Source organism: Grampus griseus, assembly GCF_964374135.1.
Source record: "Grampus griseus genome assembly, chromosome: 10".
Lineage (NCBI taxonomy): Eukaryota > Metazoa > Chordata > Mammalia > Artiodactyla > Delphinidae > Grampus > Grampus griseus.
Window position 1 is genome coordinate 71945655 of NC_139004.1, and position 19536 is coordinate 71965190.

Genomic DNA, 19536 nt, shown 5'->3' on the forward strand with positions numbered 1-19536 from the left:
AGTCTTTGAAAAACGAATACAGAAGCTGAGATTGGCAGCAAAAGTTCCTTTATAAAAACAGGGGACTGCCTAGATTGGCTCTCAGGCTATAATTAGCAAACCCTTGTATGAGGAGAAAGGACAGAACTACTTTACTGTGTTTTTGGTTGTTACTTTTATACTATATAAAAACAATTCTGATATTTTACCTTCATACAGATGGCAATTTTCAGATAAATTACTGGTTTTGGCGAGCTTTCTCATATTTTCAGGTAGATCCTCAAGCTTCCTCTTCAAGACAGTTTTGCTTCTCATATCTTCTTTGTCTGAGTCCCCACCCACATTTTTTTTCCTACACTGAATTAAATTAATCAATTCTTTGACTCTATCCTTATCATAATCCAAAGAGTGAGATGACTTCTGCTTTCCAGGTGTAATAGTTTCACCCCTTGAGTTATTTCGTTTTCCGAATTTCATTTTTGTACCATTCATTTCTTCTTCTTGGCCTTCATAATCTGAAAGTGGACTAAACTGTTGAAGTTTTCTATTTTCTTCAAATAGCTCTTTTAATTTATAAATAGGTAACTGATACATTTCAGGCCGAAAAATATAGGTATGCAAACAATTATCAATATGGGATTTATTTCTTGGAGCTGAATATAAAAATTTTTTATCATCTAATCGTGAATCATATGGAAACATGATAAACTCTCGTTTACCTGAACCAAAACCTCGCTTAAAAAATTCACTTACATACTTTTCAACAACAGAATGAAAATTTATAGTATTTATATTTTTGAATTCCTTTCGACACTGAATCAAAGCAAACTGTAAAAACTGAGTTATTTTTAATACATCTGGTATGCTCTCACGTCTCTCCTGTGGTGCTGCACTGGTTGAACCTTTCTGTGCTGTAAACAAACAAAAAAGCAAACCATGTTAGCAATCAAGAAATTAGTCAAGTACAGATCTACATATTGTCAAAGCAATGTAACAACATCCATACATTAATGGTGGACCAAACCAGTATGTACCCTAATACATATATGTTATATAGGGATATATGAATAGCATGCTTCTAAGCCCAGGAGCCTAAAATGGGCCAATAAGAAATTAAAACATGAAAACTGCAGAACATATTTTTAAAGGGAAAAACACCTGCCCGTTGAAGATCTTCTTCATGTCCCTAGGCATCAACTGGTGGCAAGGAAAATGTAAGGAGAAATAAAGACCTGAGGCTCCTAGCAAGACCGTCCAGCAAATGACAGTAATGTCACTCCTTCCTGTTTTAACAACTTTATCTCTATCTCTCTATCCCCGTAAGCAGATATGTAGGCACTGAATGGCTACCACTGAGAATCTCATTTTTTTTGGCCGTGCCACGCCGCTTGAGGGATCTTAGTTCCCCCGACCAGGGACTGAACCCGAGCCCTCGAAACTGAAAGCATGGAATCCTAACCACTGGACCACCAGGGAATTCCTGAGAATTTCATTTTTAACCTAACAGTGAGAACTTTACCTTAAGACAGCATTAAAGTTCATTCTTAGAAATGGTGAATAGAAATGGTGTTCTCTAAAACAGTATGAAAATTCTTATTAATTGTGAATGGCCTAATATTTAACCTAGCACATGATGCACTTAGTCACTAAAATGTGAATACAAAAATGAACTAAGCTCAAAAAAAAAAAACATATAATAGAAACCCTGAAAAACTAAGCTATAATACTGTAACAATTACAATCAACATTTACTTAGTGAAAACACTGACAAAAACCAGATAATTTTTCATAGTTAAAAAAACAAGTTATATAATTTGTGTTTTATATTGCTAACACCTCTTAATACCCCCATTATCTCCCAAAACATGACGTAAGAAAGACAAAATGCTTAGTGAGTTATCTGGAAATTTTCAATAAAATGTCGGTATCTATATGTAAATGGATTTAGATATTCAAAGAACTTACAAGTAACTATGCCTCTAGGTTCTTGAAATAGAAACAAAGCATGTAAGACTCGAGACTTAGCAGTATGATGTTCTAAAAAAACAAAAGTGAAATTCATTAGCAATATATTTTAACTTTTAAAAAGTTAAAGGAGAATTATAAAAATTAAAGAGAAGATCACCTACCATATGGAGAAACCATTTGACAAGGAGAGAGAAGAAAAAGGTATCCTCGGTCTCCCAAAGGTTTAACAAGAACCTACATTTTTGGAAGAGGGAAGAAGTTGAATTTGCATTATTATTCACCATAAGGCAGAAACATAGCAGTTTCTACTAATTATAAGGAAAGCAAAAAGTTTCTGATCATCTTTTTAGGAAAAGTACTGCTACTGAATTAGCTAAAAAACTCTTTCCACCAACCCTCTGCTCATTAACAGGATTCCAATCAATTAAGAAAGCCTTAGTTTTCATAATTTTAATGAGAAAATATTACTGAAAGAATTCTCCTATTAAATCAACTTGTTGATTTTTCCTTGAAGCTAAAATACAAGAACCAAACAAAAACTTCAAATATTTTCCTCAGCAATTCAAAAGACATGTTTTTAATTGCCAAGGTGGTGTGCTGGATGTTGGAGATACAAAACAAGGATGACACAAATGCTACCTTTCAAGAGTTCAGGCTAATCTCAAATGAAATGTGTTGCTGTAATCTAATTCTTCACATATTTAATGAACATCTTTCACACGTAAGGCAATTTGCCTTACCAGAGATAACTTGAAAGACAAGCAGCACAAGATCCTTTGATCAAAAGAAGGTTATAATTGGGTGGAGAAAGTAACACAAGAAATATTAATAATTAGATAAGACAGGAAAGGTCTTTAAAAGATTTACAAAGCAACAGAAAGGAAAAAATACAGTTAGTCTATGGTTGGAAAACATATTGAGAGTATATGGGAGGTGGATTTTGAAGGATGGCTACATTGCCAAGAGCCTAAAGTTGTGGGAAAGACATTTCAATAGAGGCAACGTCATGAACAAAGGGCAGAGTTATAACATAATGGACAGTTTGCAGGCATCAGAGTACTTACGACTGGCCAAGGGTGAGGAGAGACTAGGAGAAACATGTAAGACAAGTCTAGAAAGAAAGATCATGGGCTAGATTGTAAAAAGACAAGAATGCCAGGTTAGCCAGAAATGCCCTCGAGAGTATACCCTTTTGAGCTGAAGTGTTTCCCTAAAAAAAACCCAAAGAAACTTGATAGCACTGCAGGAGGAAAGAGAACAATGTAATGCAAAGAACTCAGTTCACAGACTACTGCAATAGTTCACAATATTTTTTGGATTAAAGAAAGGGTAAGTAAAGGAAGAACTGAGTATGGCAGCTAAACACAAAAGGATATCTGGATTCTGAAAGAAAACTTGTGCTACCTAAATTCCTTTTAAACAATTCCAGTAAACAAAGTCTGTGTAAGAACCAATAATGTAAAGGACTAAAGTGACTACGCTACCAATTTACACTTAATAAAAACATTGTTTGAACACCCAAAAGTAAGGTGGACAATGTATCTGCAAAATTTTTGTTTCAGACTCAAACCCTTTTATCCAAAATGTTTTATATATCATATCTCTTCTAACATTTTGCCCAACTCTTGTTGATTTGTCAGAACAGAAAGTTGGGAGACATGAGTAAGAGCTTCATGTTTTGTGGTTGCTCAGAAAAAAAACAATTAGATTATTTTAACTTCTCACCCACTCCAAATACCAGATTCTTTAACCTGACTGGCTTAGTGGCCTAAAGACCCTAGTGCGCTAAGGGGACTCAGTGTCCCCAGAGACTCATGGAACACAGGGAATCTATACCCAGAAACAACACTCAGGCAGACAGAAGCCCTAGCAGTAATATCTGTGGCTTTAAGCCAAAGAAACACTTTCAATCCTGTGCAATAGGAAACACCTGTGAACTCTGTACTGATGCCTCTATTTATTACCCCTTACTGTTTCCTTCTCCCTCAGAAAACAACACTAGCCCAGTCTGTGGATTTATATTACTTGATTCTACTATTTTGGCTTTGCAGATAACATTACAGGTAATATGGTATGAAAACAAAAAGTATTTTTAAAAATGTAAACTATTAAGCTCACAATCTTAAATTACCAAGTTTCAGAGAAAATAAGCTACCCTAAGAGAGATTCAGCAAAAACAATAGATTCAAATACCCAAGGGCTGCAGATTGGAATCAAAAGATGCAATATATAAAACAGGTATGAAATGTTCAAAGAAATAATATGGCAGAACTGAAAACATGTTCACACAGAAACTGTCATACAAATATTCACAGTAGAAATATTCTTAATAGCCAAAGAGTGGAACCAACTGATGAATGGCAAACAAAATGTGACATTATCCATACAGTGAAATAAAAGAAATGAAGTACTGATACATGCTACAACAAGGATGAACCTTAAAAGTATTATGCTAAGTGAAAGAAGGCACTAAAGGCTACATAGTGCATGATTCCACTTATATAAAATGTCCACTATAGACCAATCCATAAGAGAGAAGAGATTAGTGGTTGCCAGGGACTGAGGGGACGAAGGAATGTGAAGTGAATGCTTAGTGGGTATGAGGTTTCTTTCTGGAGTGATGAAAATATTCTGGAATAAGATAAGTGGTAATGGTTGCACAACATTGTAAATCTAGTAAAAACCACAGAATTGTACACTTTAAAACGGCTAAAATGGTGATGCAATTTTAAAAAATAGCAAGGAACATCAGAATATAATCTCTACCTCCTAGAACAGTCACTGGTACACAACAGGTACTCAATAAGTCTTTCTGAAAGAATTAACAAGAATCTGTTTTTTAAAAAAAAAAGTCAGGCAGACCTCAAAAAGAACCAAATATAGCTTTCAGAAATTAAAAATATTTTCTGTGAAATCGAAAATCAACAGCAAATTAGACACAACTAAAGACAGAATTTGTAATCTAGAAGATAGCTATGATGAAATTACTCAGAATGCAGTACAAAGGAATAAGACAGAAAACACAAGAGAGGTTAACAGACACTGAGAACAGCATGATGCTTCAGAGTCCTAGAAAGGCAGTCAAAAAAGAGTGAAGAAGTATAATCACAGAGATAATGACTAACAATACTCCAGAAAAAAAGCTATAAATCTACAAATATGAAGACAATATATACCAAGCTAGATAAATAAGAAATCTACACCTAGATATATTTAATGTAACTGCAAAACGCCAAAGAAAAAGAAAAAACTGAAAAAACAACCAGAAAAAAAGATGATCTACAAAGAAAACATCATTAGACTAAGAGTGGACCTCTCAACAAAAATAGAAGCCAGAAGATATCACAGTAAATACAGTCAAAGTGCTAAGAGATAATAGCTGTCAACCCAGAATTATGTCCCCAGGATTTAACATTTAAAAAAAACACATTTTTCTCAAATATAGAGGGGGCATGTACAAAAACTGACCACAGAGTTTTGTTTTTTTTAATCCCAATAAATTTCAAATAATTACCTGTTCTGATTTCAATGGAATTAAATTAGAAGAAGAAAAAAGTGTTCTCATACATTTGGAAATTTGAAAATATACCTGTACATCATATGACAAAGTGGAAATCATAATGGAAACTAAAAATTACTTAGAACTGGATGATAATGAAAATACCACATATTAAAATATGTAGGGCTTCCCTGGTGGCGCAGTGGTTGAGAGTCCGCCTGCCGATGCAGGGGACATGGGTTTGTGCCCCGGTCCGGGAAGATCCCACATGCCATGGAGCGGCTGGGCCCATGAGCCATGGCCGCTGAGCCTGCGCGGCCGGAGCCTGTGCTCCACAACGGGAGAGGCCACAACAGTGAGAGGCCCGCGTACCGCAAAACAAACAAACAAACAAACAAAAGAAAAACCATGTAGAATGCAGCTAAAGTAGTACTTAGAACTCAAGTTCACTGCCCATTTTTCTAACATAGTAAGTCAGAAACAGCTAAATAACACCGCCCCCCAAGTAGACTAAAACTGACAGCTGAAATTAATAAAACAGGAAAACAAAGGTACAAAGGATCAAAACCAAAATTTGGTTCTTAAGATGAATAAAATCAAGAAACCTCTGGTGAAAAGTACTAGTAAGAGACAGCCTAATGAAAATACTACTTGCAAAAATACTCACAGCAGCTATTAAAAAAACTATAAAAGTAATTCTAGCTCAATAAATTTAAAAACATAGAATGGACAATTTCCTAAAGAAACAAAAAACCCCATAATATATCCAGACTGACCTGAGAAGAAATAGAAAACCTGAGTTTTCTATTAAAAAATTTGAATCATAAACCCATAAACATTTTAAAGACAGTTTTGCAGCTAAGTGCTACCCAACATACGAAGAATAGATTCCTTTCATCATATATACATCCATCTTTTGTAAAATGAGGAAACACCACTTACAATTCTGGGAAGCTAGTATAACCTTGCCATAAAAACTAGATAAGGACAATATGAGAAAGAAAAATTGTAGGTCGATCTCACTCATCATCACAGATACAAAATTCCTAAACAAAACATTCACACAACAAACCAAGTATTTTTAAAAAATGGGGGAAGGTATTCTAAAGCCAGAAGCACAGGAATAGTTTAATACTGAAAAAAGATAAATATAATTCATCTTATTAAGTTTACAGGATAAATACTATGCATGATGATAAATTTTATGTGTCAACTTGACTGGGACACAGGGTGTCCAGATATTTGGCCAAACTTCATTCTGGATGTTTCTGCAGGTATTTTTGGATGAGTTAAATATATATACATGTGGATAGACAGAGTAAAGCAGGCTGCCTTCTCCAATGTGGGTGAGTCTTATCAGTTGAAGGTCTGATTAGAACAAAAGGCTGACCCTCCCTGGAGTAAAGGGAAATTCTTCTTGCCTGCCTGCCTGCCTTTGAGCTGGGACACTGGTTTTTCTCCTGCATTTGAACTCTAAGTGAAATATCAGCTCTTCCTGGCCTCAAGCCTGCCAGACTTCATCAGGAGACATCAGGTCTCCTGGTCCTGAGACACCTGGATTCAGACTGGAGCTATGCCATCAGGTCTCCTGGGTCCCCAGCTTGCCAACTGCAAATCTTGGGACTTTTCAGCCTCCATAACTGTGCAAGGCAATTCTTTATAATAGATTTCTTTCTATATGCATACAGCTGACCCCTGAACAATGTGGGCATTAGGAACCCCCACGCAGCTGAAAATCTATAACTTTACAGTCAGCCCACCATATCTGTGGTTCTGCATCTGCAGATCAAACCAACCACGGATCATGTAGTACTGTAGTACATATTTACTGAAAAAAATTTGCATACAAATGGACTTGCACAAACCAATGCTGTTAAAGTATCAACTGCATATCCAACTGGTTCTGTTCCTCTGATGATACCTGACTAATACACCATGTAACCATCTCAATAAATACAAAAAAAAAAAAAAAGAATTCAATAAAATTCAAAACCCATTCATGGTTAAAAAATAAAGAAGGAAAAAATTTAAAATGATAAAGATTAATTATGAAAAACCTAAAGCAAACTTCTTACCTAGTACAAACTTCCTACTAATGGTTAATGTTATAAATGTTCTTTTGAAGATCAAGAAGACAAGAATGGGACCTCCCTGGTGGCGCAGTGGTTAAGAATCCACCTGCCAATGCAGGGGACATGGGTTCAAGCCCTGGTCCGGGAAGATCCCACATGCCACGGAGCAACTAAGCCCATGCGCCACAACTACTGAGCCTACGCTCTAGAGCCTGCGTTCCTAGAGCCCATGCTCTTCATCAAGAGAAGCCACTGCAGTGAGAAGCCTGCGCACCACAACAAAGAGTAGCCCCCGCTTGCCGCAACTAGAGAAAGCCCGCGTGCAGCAACGAAGACCCAGCGCAGCCAAAAATATATAAATAAATAAATTTATATATATAAAAAAAGACAAGAACGCCTACAATCACCACTTTTATTCAACATCATACTAAAGATCCTAGATTAGAGAGGAAAAAAACAAAACAATGTTGCTCCCAGATAATGAGATTTATATAGTAATCCCAAATAACATACAAAACTGAACAAATTATTCAAATTTCATATACTGATCTGACATAAAATCAATATGTAAATATCAATTACATTTCTATATACACAACAAACAAAATGCACTGAAATGGAAAATACTGTTTACAACAAAAAATAAATAAATAAATAAGATGTCTGGGGATAAAACTAACAAAAAATGAGCAAGACTTGTATCCAGAAAATTATAAAACTCTGTTAAAAGAATACCCTAGCCACTTCCGGGAAGATGGCGGAAGAGTAAGACGCGGAGATCACCTTCCTCCCCACAGATACACCAGAAATACATCTACGCGTGGAACAACTCCTACGGAGCACCTACTGAACGCTGGCAGAAGACCTCAGACCTCCCAAAAGGCAAGGAACCCCCCACGTACCTGGTTAGGGCAAAAGAAAAAACTAAACAGAGACAAAAGGATAGGGACGGGTCCTGCACCAGCGGGAGAGAGCTGTGAAGGAGGAAGTGTCCACACACTAGGAAGCCCCTTCGCGGGTGGAGACTTCGGGAGGCGGAGTGGGGGAGCTTGGGAGCCGCGGAGGAGAGCACAGCAACAGGGGTGCGGAGGGCAAAGCGGACAGATTCCAGCGCAGAGGATCGGGCCGACCGGAACTCACCAGCCGAGAGGCTTGTCTGCTTGCCCGCCGGGGCGGGCGGGACTGGGAGCTGAGGCTCCGGCTTTTGTCGGAGCGCCGGGAGAGGACTGAGGTTGGCGGCGTGAACACAGCCTGCAGGGCGTTAGTGCACCGCGGCTAGCCGGGAGAGAGTCCGGGGAAAAGTCTGGACCTGCCGAAGAGGCAAGAGACTTTTACGTCCCTCTTTGTTTCCTGGTGCACGAGGAGAGGGGATTAAGAGCGCTGCTTAAAGGAGCTCCAGAGACGGGCGCGAGCCGCGGCTAAAAGTGCGGAGCCCAGAGACAGACATGAGACGCTAAGGCCGCTGCTGCCGCCACCAGGAGGCCTGTGTGCGAACACAGGTCACTAGCCACACGCCCTTCCGGGGAGCCTGTGCAGCCCGCCACTGCCAGGGTCCCGGGATCCAGGGACAACTCCCCCGGGAGAACGCACGGCGCGCCTCAGGCTGCAACGTCACCCCGGCCTCTGCCGCTGCAGGCCCGCCCCACACTCCGTGACCCTCCCTACCCCCCGGCCTGAGTGAGCCAGAGCCTCCGAATCAGCGGCTCCTTTAACCCCGTCCTGTCTGAGCAAAGAACAGACGCCCTCCGGCGACCTACACGCACAGGCACAGGCGGGGCCAAATCCAAAGCTGAGCCCCTGGGAGCTGTGAGAACAAAGAAGAGAAAGGGAAATCTCTCCCAGCAGCCTCAGAAGCAGCGGATTAAAGCTCCACAATCAACTTGATATACCCTGCATCTGTGGAATACCTGAATAGTCAACGAATCATCCCAAATTAAGGAGCCCTGTGGATGAAAGGCTCTTGGTGCTGCAGCCAGGAGTCAGTGCTGTGCCTCTGAGGTGGGAGAGCCAACTTCAGGACACTTGTCCACAAGAGGCCTCCCAGCTGCACATAATATCAAACAGCAAAAATCTCCGAGAGATCTCCATCTCAACGCCAGCACCCAGCTTCACTCAACGACCAGCAAGCTACAGTGCTGGACATCCTATGCCAAACAACTAGCAAGACAGGAACACAACCCCACCCATTAGCAGAGAGGCTGCCCAAAATCATAATAAGTCTACAGACACCCCAAAACACACCACCAGACGTGGACCTGCCCACCAGAAAGACAAGATCCAGCCTCATCCACCAGAACACAGGCACTAGTCCCCTCCACCACTGAACCAACTTTAGCCACTGAGGATAGACACCAAAAACAACGGGAATTACAAACCTGCAGCCTGCAAAAAGGAGACCCCAAACATAGTAAGATACGCAAAAAGAGAAGACAGAAAAACACACAGCAGATGAAGGAGCAAGATAAAAACCCAACAGACCTAACAAATGAAGAGGAAATAGGCAGTCTACCTGAAAAAGAATTCAGAATAATGATAGTAAAGATGATCCAAAATCTTGGAAATAGAATAGACAAAATGCAAGAAACATTTTACAAGGACCTAGAAGAACTAAAGATGAAACAAGCAATGATGAACAACACAATAAATGAAATGAAAAATACTCTAGATGGGATCAATAGCAAAATAACTGAGGCAGAAGAACGGATAAGTGACCTGGAAGATAAAATAGTGGAAATAACTACTGCAGAGCAGAATAAAGAAAAAAGAATGAAAAGAACTGAGGACAGTCTCAGAGACCTCTGTGACATTAAACGCACCAACGTTCGAATTATAGGGGTTCCAGAAGAAGAAGAGAAAAAGAAAGGGACTGAGAAAATATTTGAAGAGATTATAGTTGAAAACTTCCCTAATATGGGAAAGGAAATAGTTAATCAAGTCCAGGAAGCACAGAGAGTCCCATACAGGATAAATCCAAGGAGAAATACGCCAAGACACATATTAATCAAACTGTCAAAAATTAGATACAAAGAAAACATATTAAAAGCAGCAAGGGAAAAACAACAAATAACACACAAGGGAATCCCCATAAGGTTAACAGCTGATCTTTCAGCAGAAACTCTGCAAGCCAGAAGGGACTGGCAGGACATATTTAAAGTGATGAAGGAGAAAAACCTGCAACCAAGATTACTCTACCCAGCAAGGATCTCATTCAGATTTGATGGAGAAATTAAAACCTTTACAGACAAGCAAAAGCTGAGAGAGTTCAGCACCACCAAACCAGCTTTACAACAACTGCTAAAGGAACTTCTCTAGGCAAGAAACACGAGAGAAGGAAAAGACCTACAATAACGAACCCAAAACAATTAAGAAAATGGGAATAGGAACATACATATCGATAATTACCTTAAATGTAAATGGACTAAATGCTCCCACCAAAAGACACAGATTGGCTGAATGGATACAAAAACAAGACCCATATATATGCTGTGTACAAGAGACCCACTTCAGACCTAGAGACACATACAGACTGAAAGTAAGGGGATGGAAAAAGGTATTTCATGCAAATGGAAACCAAAAGAAAGCTGGAGTAGCAATTCTCATATAAGTTATATATATATATATATATATATGTAAAAAAAAAAAAATCTAGAAACAATAAATGCTGGAGAGGGTGTGGAGAAAAGGGAACACTCCTGCACTGCTGGTGGGAATGTGAATTGGTACAGACACTATGGAGAACAGTATGGAGGTTCCTTTAAAAAACTACAAATAGAACTACCATATGACCCAGCAATCCCACTACTGGGCATATACCCTGAGAAAACCAAAATTCAAGAAGAGTCATGTACCAAAACGTTCATTGCAGTTCTATTTACAATAGTCCGGAGATGGAAACAACCTAAGTGTCCATCATCGGATGAATGGATAAAGAAGATGTGGCACGTATATACAATGGAATATTACTCAGCCATAAAAAGAAACGAAATTGAGCTATTTGTAATGAGGTGGATAGACCTAGAGTCTGTCATACAGAGTGAAGTAAGTCAGAAAGAGAAAGACAAATACCGTATGCTAACGCATATATATGGAATTTAAGGGAAAAAAATGTCATGGAGAACCTAGAGGTAAGACAGGAATAAAGACACAGACCTACTAGAGAATGGACTTGAGGATGTGGGGAGGGGGAAGGGTAAGCTGTGACAAAGCGAGAGAGTGGCATGGACATATATACACTACCAAACCTAAGGTAGATAGCTAGTGGGAAGCAGCCGCATAGCATAGGGAGATCAGCTCGGTGCTTTGTGACCGCCTGGAGGGGTGGGATAGGGAGGGTGGGAGGGAGGGAGACGCAAGAGGGAAGAGGTATGGGAACATATGTATATGTATAACTGATTCACTTTGTTATAAAGCAGAAACTAACACACCATTGTAAAGCAATTATACTCCAATAAAGATGTAAAAAAAGGGGGATAAAAAAAAAAAAAAAAAAAGAATACCCTAAAGGAGTAAAGAGATAATCTTGTCATGGATAAGACAGTATCGAATTTGATCTACAGATTTAATACAATTCCAATTTTAAAATCCCAATAGGGTTTTTTTGTGCGGGAGGGGAGTAAGGAGCTAACAAGCTGATCCTAAAATTTTTTTGAAAAAATCAAGCTGATTCTTAAAATTGGGGTGGTGGGGGGAAGCTAAATCTCAAATAGCGGAACACTCCAAAAAGGATGAAAAAAGTGGGGCGATTTGCCGTACCTGGTATCAAGACTTAGTGCAGAAAGGATGGACTATTCAGTAAATGGTTCAGGAACAACTTATTATTCATATTGGGGAAAAAATGAAGTTGGATTCCTATATTATATCAAACAAAAATAAAAAACAAAACAATACATATATTTTTTAAAAACTTAAGTGCCAAAGGCAAAACCATAACATATTCAAAAGAAAATATAGGGCAGTATCTATAAGACCTAGGGGCAAGGAAAGATTTCTTAAGTTTAAGTCACAAACAGTACTTAACATTCAGGCAGACAAATTCAATTACATTAGAGTTATGAACATGTATTCTTCAAAAAACACTGTGAATACAGTAGAAAGGCAAGTGTAAATTATGGAAAAACAATTGTAGCACACAGCTGAGTATTAGTTCCCAAAATATACATGAAGATCCTCAAATTAGTAAGAAAACACAAGCCACTCTATAATGGAATATAATTTGCAAAAATACTGAATCACTATGCTGTACACCTGAGAGTAACACAATATTGTATATCAACCATACTTCAAAGCAAAAAAAAAACCACAAGCCACTCAAAAGGAAAAATAGGTAGGCAGCTGAACATTAAAAGATATAAGCTTACGAAAGGATGATCAACTCATCATATTTCAGGACAGACAAGCTAAAATCACAATAAGATACTATTTTATACCCACCAGATTGGCAAGATTTTGCCAAAGTCTGACTATACCAAGTAATTATGAGTATGTGGATTAATGGGAACTTGCTGGTACTGAGGGTATAAATTGGTACAACCACTTGAAATAAAATGCATTATTTTGTAAAGCCAGTAATACATTATGATTCAGTAATTCTACTTACAGATAATAAATCTAATATACTAGATCTATACTTGAGAGAAAATTACCTTGTATATGTACATCAGGAGAGACTCAAAATGTTCACAGCAGAGACAATATTCAAATTTAGGGACATTTCTCTTATACTTTTTCTTATACTAAAGTTAGCTTTAAGAATTCATTTGACTTCACTTTGTTATATACCTGAAACTAACACAACATTGTAAATCAACTACACTCCAATAAAAATTTTTAAAAAAAGTTAATTTGACTAACAACCAACCGAAAGAGAGTTCAGTATTTTACTTATTTTATAAATACCCGTGTGGGAAAATACCACTTCCCTGAATTCTGTGTTCCTGCAAAAAGCCCTAGCCTTCTGACATGCAGAAATATATATGATATAAAGATAGGAAATGTCTGTTTACATTTCCCCCAGAAATATTTCACTCTTCACATACCTTAAGAATTATATCTATAGCCAATTACCTAGTTAATTGCTCTGATCTAAAAGGATAGTTAAATTTCTCTTATCTCCCTGAAAGTGCCAAGTGAGTACACAAAAGGTTACGGTTACAGTACAGATTAGGTTCCTAGGTTAACTCCCACAATTCCAGAAGACTGGAGATCTATCTCCCTAGGTATTACATTTCAAGGAAGAATAAATGGGTCGCAGGAACTTGGAGATGTCTTTAGGTCCAAGAGGGCTAACTGGCTCCTGAAGAGATTTCATTTATTCATCAAAGGGTTGGAGTTAATATTCATTACATTTTCAAGGATATCTTCTTCCAGAAGGGCAGGGAGATAGATGTCTCCTTCCCTTCATGAGCAAAGAAAAATCATTTTCCTCACCCCTTGCCTACTGAGTGTCCAACTACTTGCATAGGATAACTGACCTGAGTTTTGATGCATTGCCCTAAGGGTCGGAAATAGGGCAAAAGAGAGCCAACACATTCATTACTTACTGTGAGGTACTGACTAAGTCTCTCTCTGATCCAGAACATCTCCTGTGTGTATTCAGGATAAAATTATTAAGAACCCAACAGTCCCCAATGCACCTCCCATTATGATGACAACTATGAAGAAAGTAGCTATAGTTAGAATAATTCCCAATGGGGTCTGCAGGAAAGGGGGCAGCCACACAAAGTACGTCAGTTCGTTAGATGCATGTAGTGTAACCTTATGGAATGCCTGTGCCCTCTAAGATCTAGGATCTTACTTTACTTCTTGATTCTGGGAAGACCCAGTCCTCCACAAACCTAATATAACACTTGCTCAGGTGAAAAACAAAATGCCAGTATCCTTCCTATACTGATTCTCACTATTAGGCACTCAACAGATACTGTACTTTTCTGATAAACTCCTCACTGTCCAGACCCACAATACTCATTCTCTGAAATTCAAGAACTGAACAGATTTAGATAACTCAATATCCCACCATATCCAAACCTACTACCTAAACTTTCACTTTATGAACTCAGGAACTGAACAGATTTTGGTCATGAGGAGTACTTGTATCATAGACAAATTTTGGGAGGAAAACAAGAAACGCAAATATAAATATAAAAGTATGTTCACATGTAGGTGAATGTGCATGTGTGTGTGTTCTAAGATGCCTACCTAAAGATTTCTAGCTGGTCCCAAAAAGTTATTGCTAGGTGTCCATCAATTCACAAGTGTACAAACTCTGCCTATGAGTTTTGTATATAATTTGACCCTCCATCTAAATATAAACGACGGATTGGTTAAGCAAATATATACGCATACAACAAAATTCTACGTAGCCATCTATGAAGTTGCAGGTTCTGAAAATCACTGATACAACTCTCCGTGTGACTACCTGGAAACCGAGGCTCAACAAAATGAGGAGTAAAAAGAAGTCAACAGATGAAAACTTGTGGGCTTCCCTGGTGGTGCAGTGGTTGAGAGTTCACCTGCCAATGCAGGGGATATGGGTTCCTGCCCTGGTCCGGGAAGATCCCACATGCCGCGGAGCGGCTGGGCCCGTGAGCCATGGCCGCTGAGCCTGCGCGTCCGGGAGAGGCCACAACAATGAGAGGCCCACGTACCGCAAAAAAAAAAAAAAAAAAAAAACCTTGTATGAAATGGCATACTTGTGCAAAAAAACTTCTCTCCCTCTCTACTGGAATGTCCCATCAACATTTAAACATGAGCTCACCTACCTCATGTTAACAGAAACCTTGGAATAGCCACTCTCCTCTGCAATCACCTCCTCTCCTTCAGCTAAATTATACATATTAGCATCACGTATTCATTTTCCATTCATTCCTGAATCCATCACAATCTGCTGCCTGACCTAGTAATCCCTCTACCCAAACTCGATATACTCAATACCTACTAAATTAGATACCTAGTAAATATCTCTTAAATCATTCTCCTTTTTCTTTTCTCATCCAACCTATCATTACCCTCTAAATGTAATAGTTTCCTACATCATCTCCCCGCTTCAATTCACTCTCTACAGAGTAACCAAGATAAATTTTTAAAACACAGATTTGATCACATTGCATACACGATTAAAACCTCATCCCACTCTTTAAAACCCATTGCTATAGGATCAAGTCCAAATGTCCAAACATTCGAGCACTGCCTGAACGACACTGCAGAATACAGCCCCCTACACACGTTTCTAGCCTCATGTTCTACCACTTTCCCCCAACTACTCTAGTGTTTTTATCCTTTCAACCTCACCAAGTGCCTTGTTCTTTTTGAATCTTCAAATATATCACTGTCTCTACTGGAACAAAGCACATCTGAGTAACTCCATTTATCACATAATCCAGGAAAACAGAGTCTCTTGCCTCATTCTTTTTTTTTTTTTTTTTTTTTTTTGTGGTATGCGGGCCTCTCACTGCCGTGACCTCTTCCGTTGTGGAGCACAGGCTCCGGACGCGCAGGCCCGGCGGCCATGGCTCACAGGCCCAGCCGCTCCGCGGCATGTGGGATCCTCCCGGACCGGGGCACGAACTCGTGTCCCCCACATCGGCAGGCGGACTCTCAACCACTGCGCCACCAGGGAAGCCCTCTTGCCTCATTCTTTACCAAACTATATACCCTGCATAAAAAAGTGATAATTAATAAATATTTGTTGAATATCACAGTCACAAAATATAATAAAGATACTTCATGGGAAAGACTGGTCTATAGAGGATCTAGTGTCGTGGCTAAAAAGAAAAGTACCAAAAGCCACCAAATTACATTAACCAAATGGCAGCAACAAAAACAGAGACCTTACGGTATTTTCAGAGGCAGAAATGAAATAAACCGAAATATTATCATAATCTCTTATTAATATGCATATTTCTAAGGGAGAATGAGGAACATTTTAAAACCTTTCACTCACAAGTTTTTCTTTCTCTAGTTTTTGCAGCAAATTTTCCATGTTACTTCCAATTCTTGTCTTTTCTACAACTTCATAGAGGCTGCAATACATTCCATTCTTCAAAACTGACATAGGAAAAAATACATAGTAAATATTCAAATCAAGTCTGCTTCTTATATATTTTAGTAAAATTAAATTGCTTTACCTTCATATGGACCTAAGTAAGTTTCCTTATAAAACAGCGCTGGAGGGATTTTCTGTTTCAGATGATCAATACTCATAACTGTTTCAACATCTAACTTCTCAGGACTGAAAGAAAATTGAAAAGGCGTATTTGCCTTACCTGTATTTTTAACTCTAGCAACGTTCTTTCTCTCTCGCTCCTTCCCTCTCTCTCTCTCTCTCTCACACACACACACACGCACGCACACACAAACCCACACACACACACAAGTATCCTGATGGAATACAGAAGAGCATATTTATGAATATCATACTTGATATTTGATTTGGGCAGTTCAGATATATGTACAGGTAGCTAGACTGTCCAGCAATATTACCAACCTTCCATCTTTAAGCCAGAAACTAACCCTTATTTATACCAATTTTACTAACCACAAAAGATAAAAAGTTGCCATTTTATTAAATGCAATTCAAATATGAACAGTTAAATTAATCTTCAACCATTTATGGGGACCCATAATGTTTACTGTGGTGGTAGCAAAAGATCATTTTAAACCTTTCTATTCCAACATATGTTGCACAGGACTGAAAACAGCATATAAATTTTAACTTAACTCACCACATCAAGCTGTTTCCAACAAAGAACTGATAAATTTTAAGTCTATCATGTTCAAATTGCTAAATGAAAAATATATCTAATTAGGACAAAACTTTGAAAAATACTTTTAATATTTAAAATCACTAAAAAAAAATCTTATGCCATAAATGTGTATAACTATTTAGCCCATCTGCAAATCAAGACAGAAAAGCATAGGGCTCATTCTGCCAACTAAGTTTCCAAAGTTATCAAATCAATCTTTTTTAAAACAAACCACTGTTTATATGTAAGTTCTTATGGATCAAAGTAAAATTTAAATGTAAGTAAGAAAAAGGAATTTTAAGTGTAAGTAAGAACTGAATAATTAGCAACTACTAACTGCTATTTTCTTGTAATATAACATACTTACAGCTTGATAGGCAAAAAAGCACGAGTGGCTGACCTCAGAGAAATATAACACAAAAGCTTTCCTTTATTTAAAAGCTGTCCTTTCCACAACGTGTAGTTAAATTTATCTAAACAAAAAGAATAATGACACAACTCAGCCTCTTGGCAGCCCAGAAGCAAATATTTACTAGAACTAAGGGGAAAAACATCCAGAAACACAGTTTAAGTAGAACCACCAAAAGAAACCTTGACATTTCTATTTACAGGGAATTCAAATACTAGGATTTTTGTTTCAGGTATCTTTTCCCCTATAAAATTATTCCAGATGAAAAGAATAACAAATTTATTTGCCTAAATGTCCTCATATCAGAAAGCTGAGGAGCAAAGACAATACAGTACTGCCCTCCTATGACCCCCAAAGGAGACTATACTAAATCCAGTTAACTACATGAATCCCTCACAATGTCTTACAGCTTCCACTTGCGCTCTTCTCATCACAGAGAAATCTGAAGATAGAAAGTGTCAATATTGCTTTCAATCTTCTCTCTCTTCTAAATTCTACACCTCTGATGAAGTTAATACTTTTAAAAGGCTGAGTTGTGAAACTTGTTCTATTTTTTACCTTTATCAACAAAGTGCTAAAATTCTTTGGTCTATTCACAGTACCAGCAGATTCTCAAAGGAGACCTTATGTTTGGATGACCAAATGTTGATGCTACATCATAACATGGCCTCGAGCTTTTTCATACTTTGCAGATTCTCATTCATTATAAAAATAAAACAAAGTACTTATTAATTTTTTTACTCTACATACTTATTCTTTCGATTTATAAAACTAAAAGAAAGAAATGTAAGAATCTTACCTGAGTTTCTATCTGCATTAAAGCTGTTAGATCTACAAATAAATTTTTAAAAAGAAAAAAGAAATATTACTGATTTCTAACAACATGAAAGTTAACATTCAGGGCATTGATAGAAATGCTATTTTTTAATGGGATACTGTACAAGAGAATTAAATCCTTCCCTCCCAGTATGAAGAACAAATTACTTGTTACAACATTTAATAAATCCAAGTCTACTCAGGGAAATCAGAATCACTTACTTGGCTCAAATTACCGTATTTTCCCAAATTTAAGGGAGCTGTTTTTCCCAAAAATATCCATCACGAGAGAATATAGTCCTTTAAAGTCTCGGTCAACTACTTTATTTTGGTGATGAGATGTGAGGAAATAGCCTCAATCATACTTAAATATTTACTAAGGTTCTATTATTTACTAGGCACAGTTCTGGGTAACAGAATTACAGGGATGAACAAAATCCCTGCCTTCATAAAGCTTACAGTCTCATAAGGAAGACAGACAACAATCAAAAAGTAAGTATATAGTTTACCAGATGATGATCGTTTTAAGTGCTATGGAAAAAAAGGAAGAAAGAAACTAAGGGTACATAGGTTTCAAAAAAAAATCATGGAAGGTCTCACTGACAGTGTAAACTATGCAGCTAACTGAGGAATGAGGAGGAATAGCAAATGCAGAGGCAGGAGCATTCATGGCAGCATTCAAGGTACAACAAGGATGTTCATTTTAAATGATATGGAGGGTCAACAGATCAAATCAAAGAGGCAAAGAAAATTAACAGACAATCATTATTCCTAGGGGTATAACCTTATAATTAAGTGCTGGGTGTCTTTTAAAAATCACTGTTGAAAGGCACTATAGTAAATGTATCATGGAGATCACAAATATAGAGCCACCGAAAAAAAAAAGAATGAAAGAAAAACACAACTGTCAGGATATTATGCAGATCAGTACTTGTGGCTGTGGATGGTTTCCAGGGCTATTCACTGACCAAAAAAAAGTGCTGCATCTCAAACAACTTAAATGAAGACAATCTGATCTGAAAACTGATTAAAAGGTTGACCTTAAAGGGCTTC

The 19536-nt window shown here is 37.9% G+C and overlaps 1 protein-coding gene across 10 annotated transcripts in view; it reads right to left on the reverse strand.

Annotated features, from left to right (window-relative positions):
- TASOR (transcription activation suppressor) overlaps nt 1–19536 on the reverse strand; it is a 52858-nt gene that overhangs the window by 17664 nt on the left and 15658 nt on the right. For all 10 annotated transcript variants that reach the window (XM_082664540.1, XM_082664538.1, XM_082664537.1 and 7 more), the window contains exons 8-14: nt 18467–18498; nt 17626–17731; nt 16641–16744; nt 16457–16560; nt 2109–2181; nt 1945–2016; nt 189–890 (exon numbers count right to left, since the gene is read on the reverse strand). In XM_082664540.1, the coding sequence (XP_082520666.1) occupies nt 189–890; nt 1945–2016; nt 2109–2181; nt 16457–16560; nt 16641–16744; nt 17626–17731; nt 18467–18498 (1193 nt within the window). The remainder of the gene's footprint in view (nt 1–188; nt 891–1944; nt 2017–2108; nt 2182–16456; nt 16561–16640; nt 16745–17625; nt 17732–18466; nt 18499–19536) is intronic.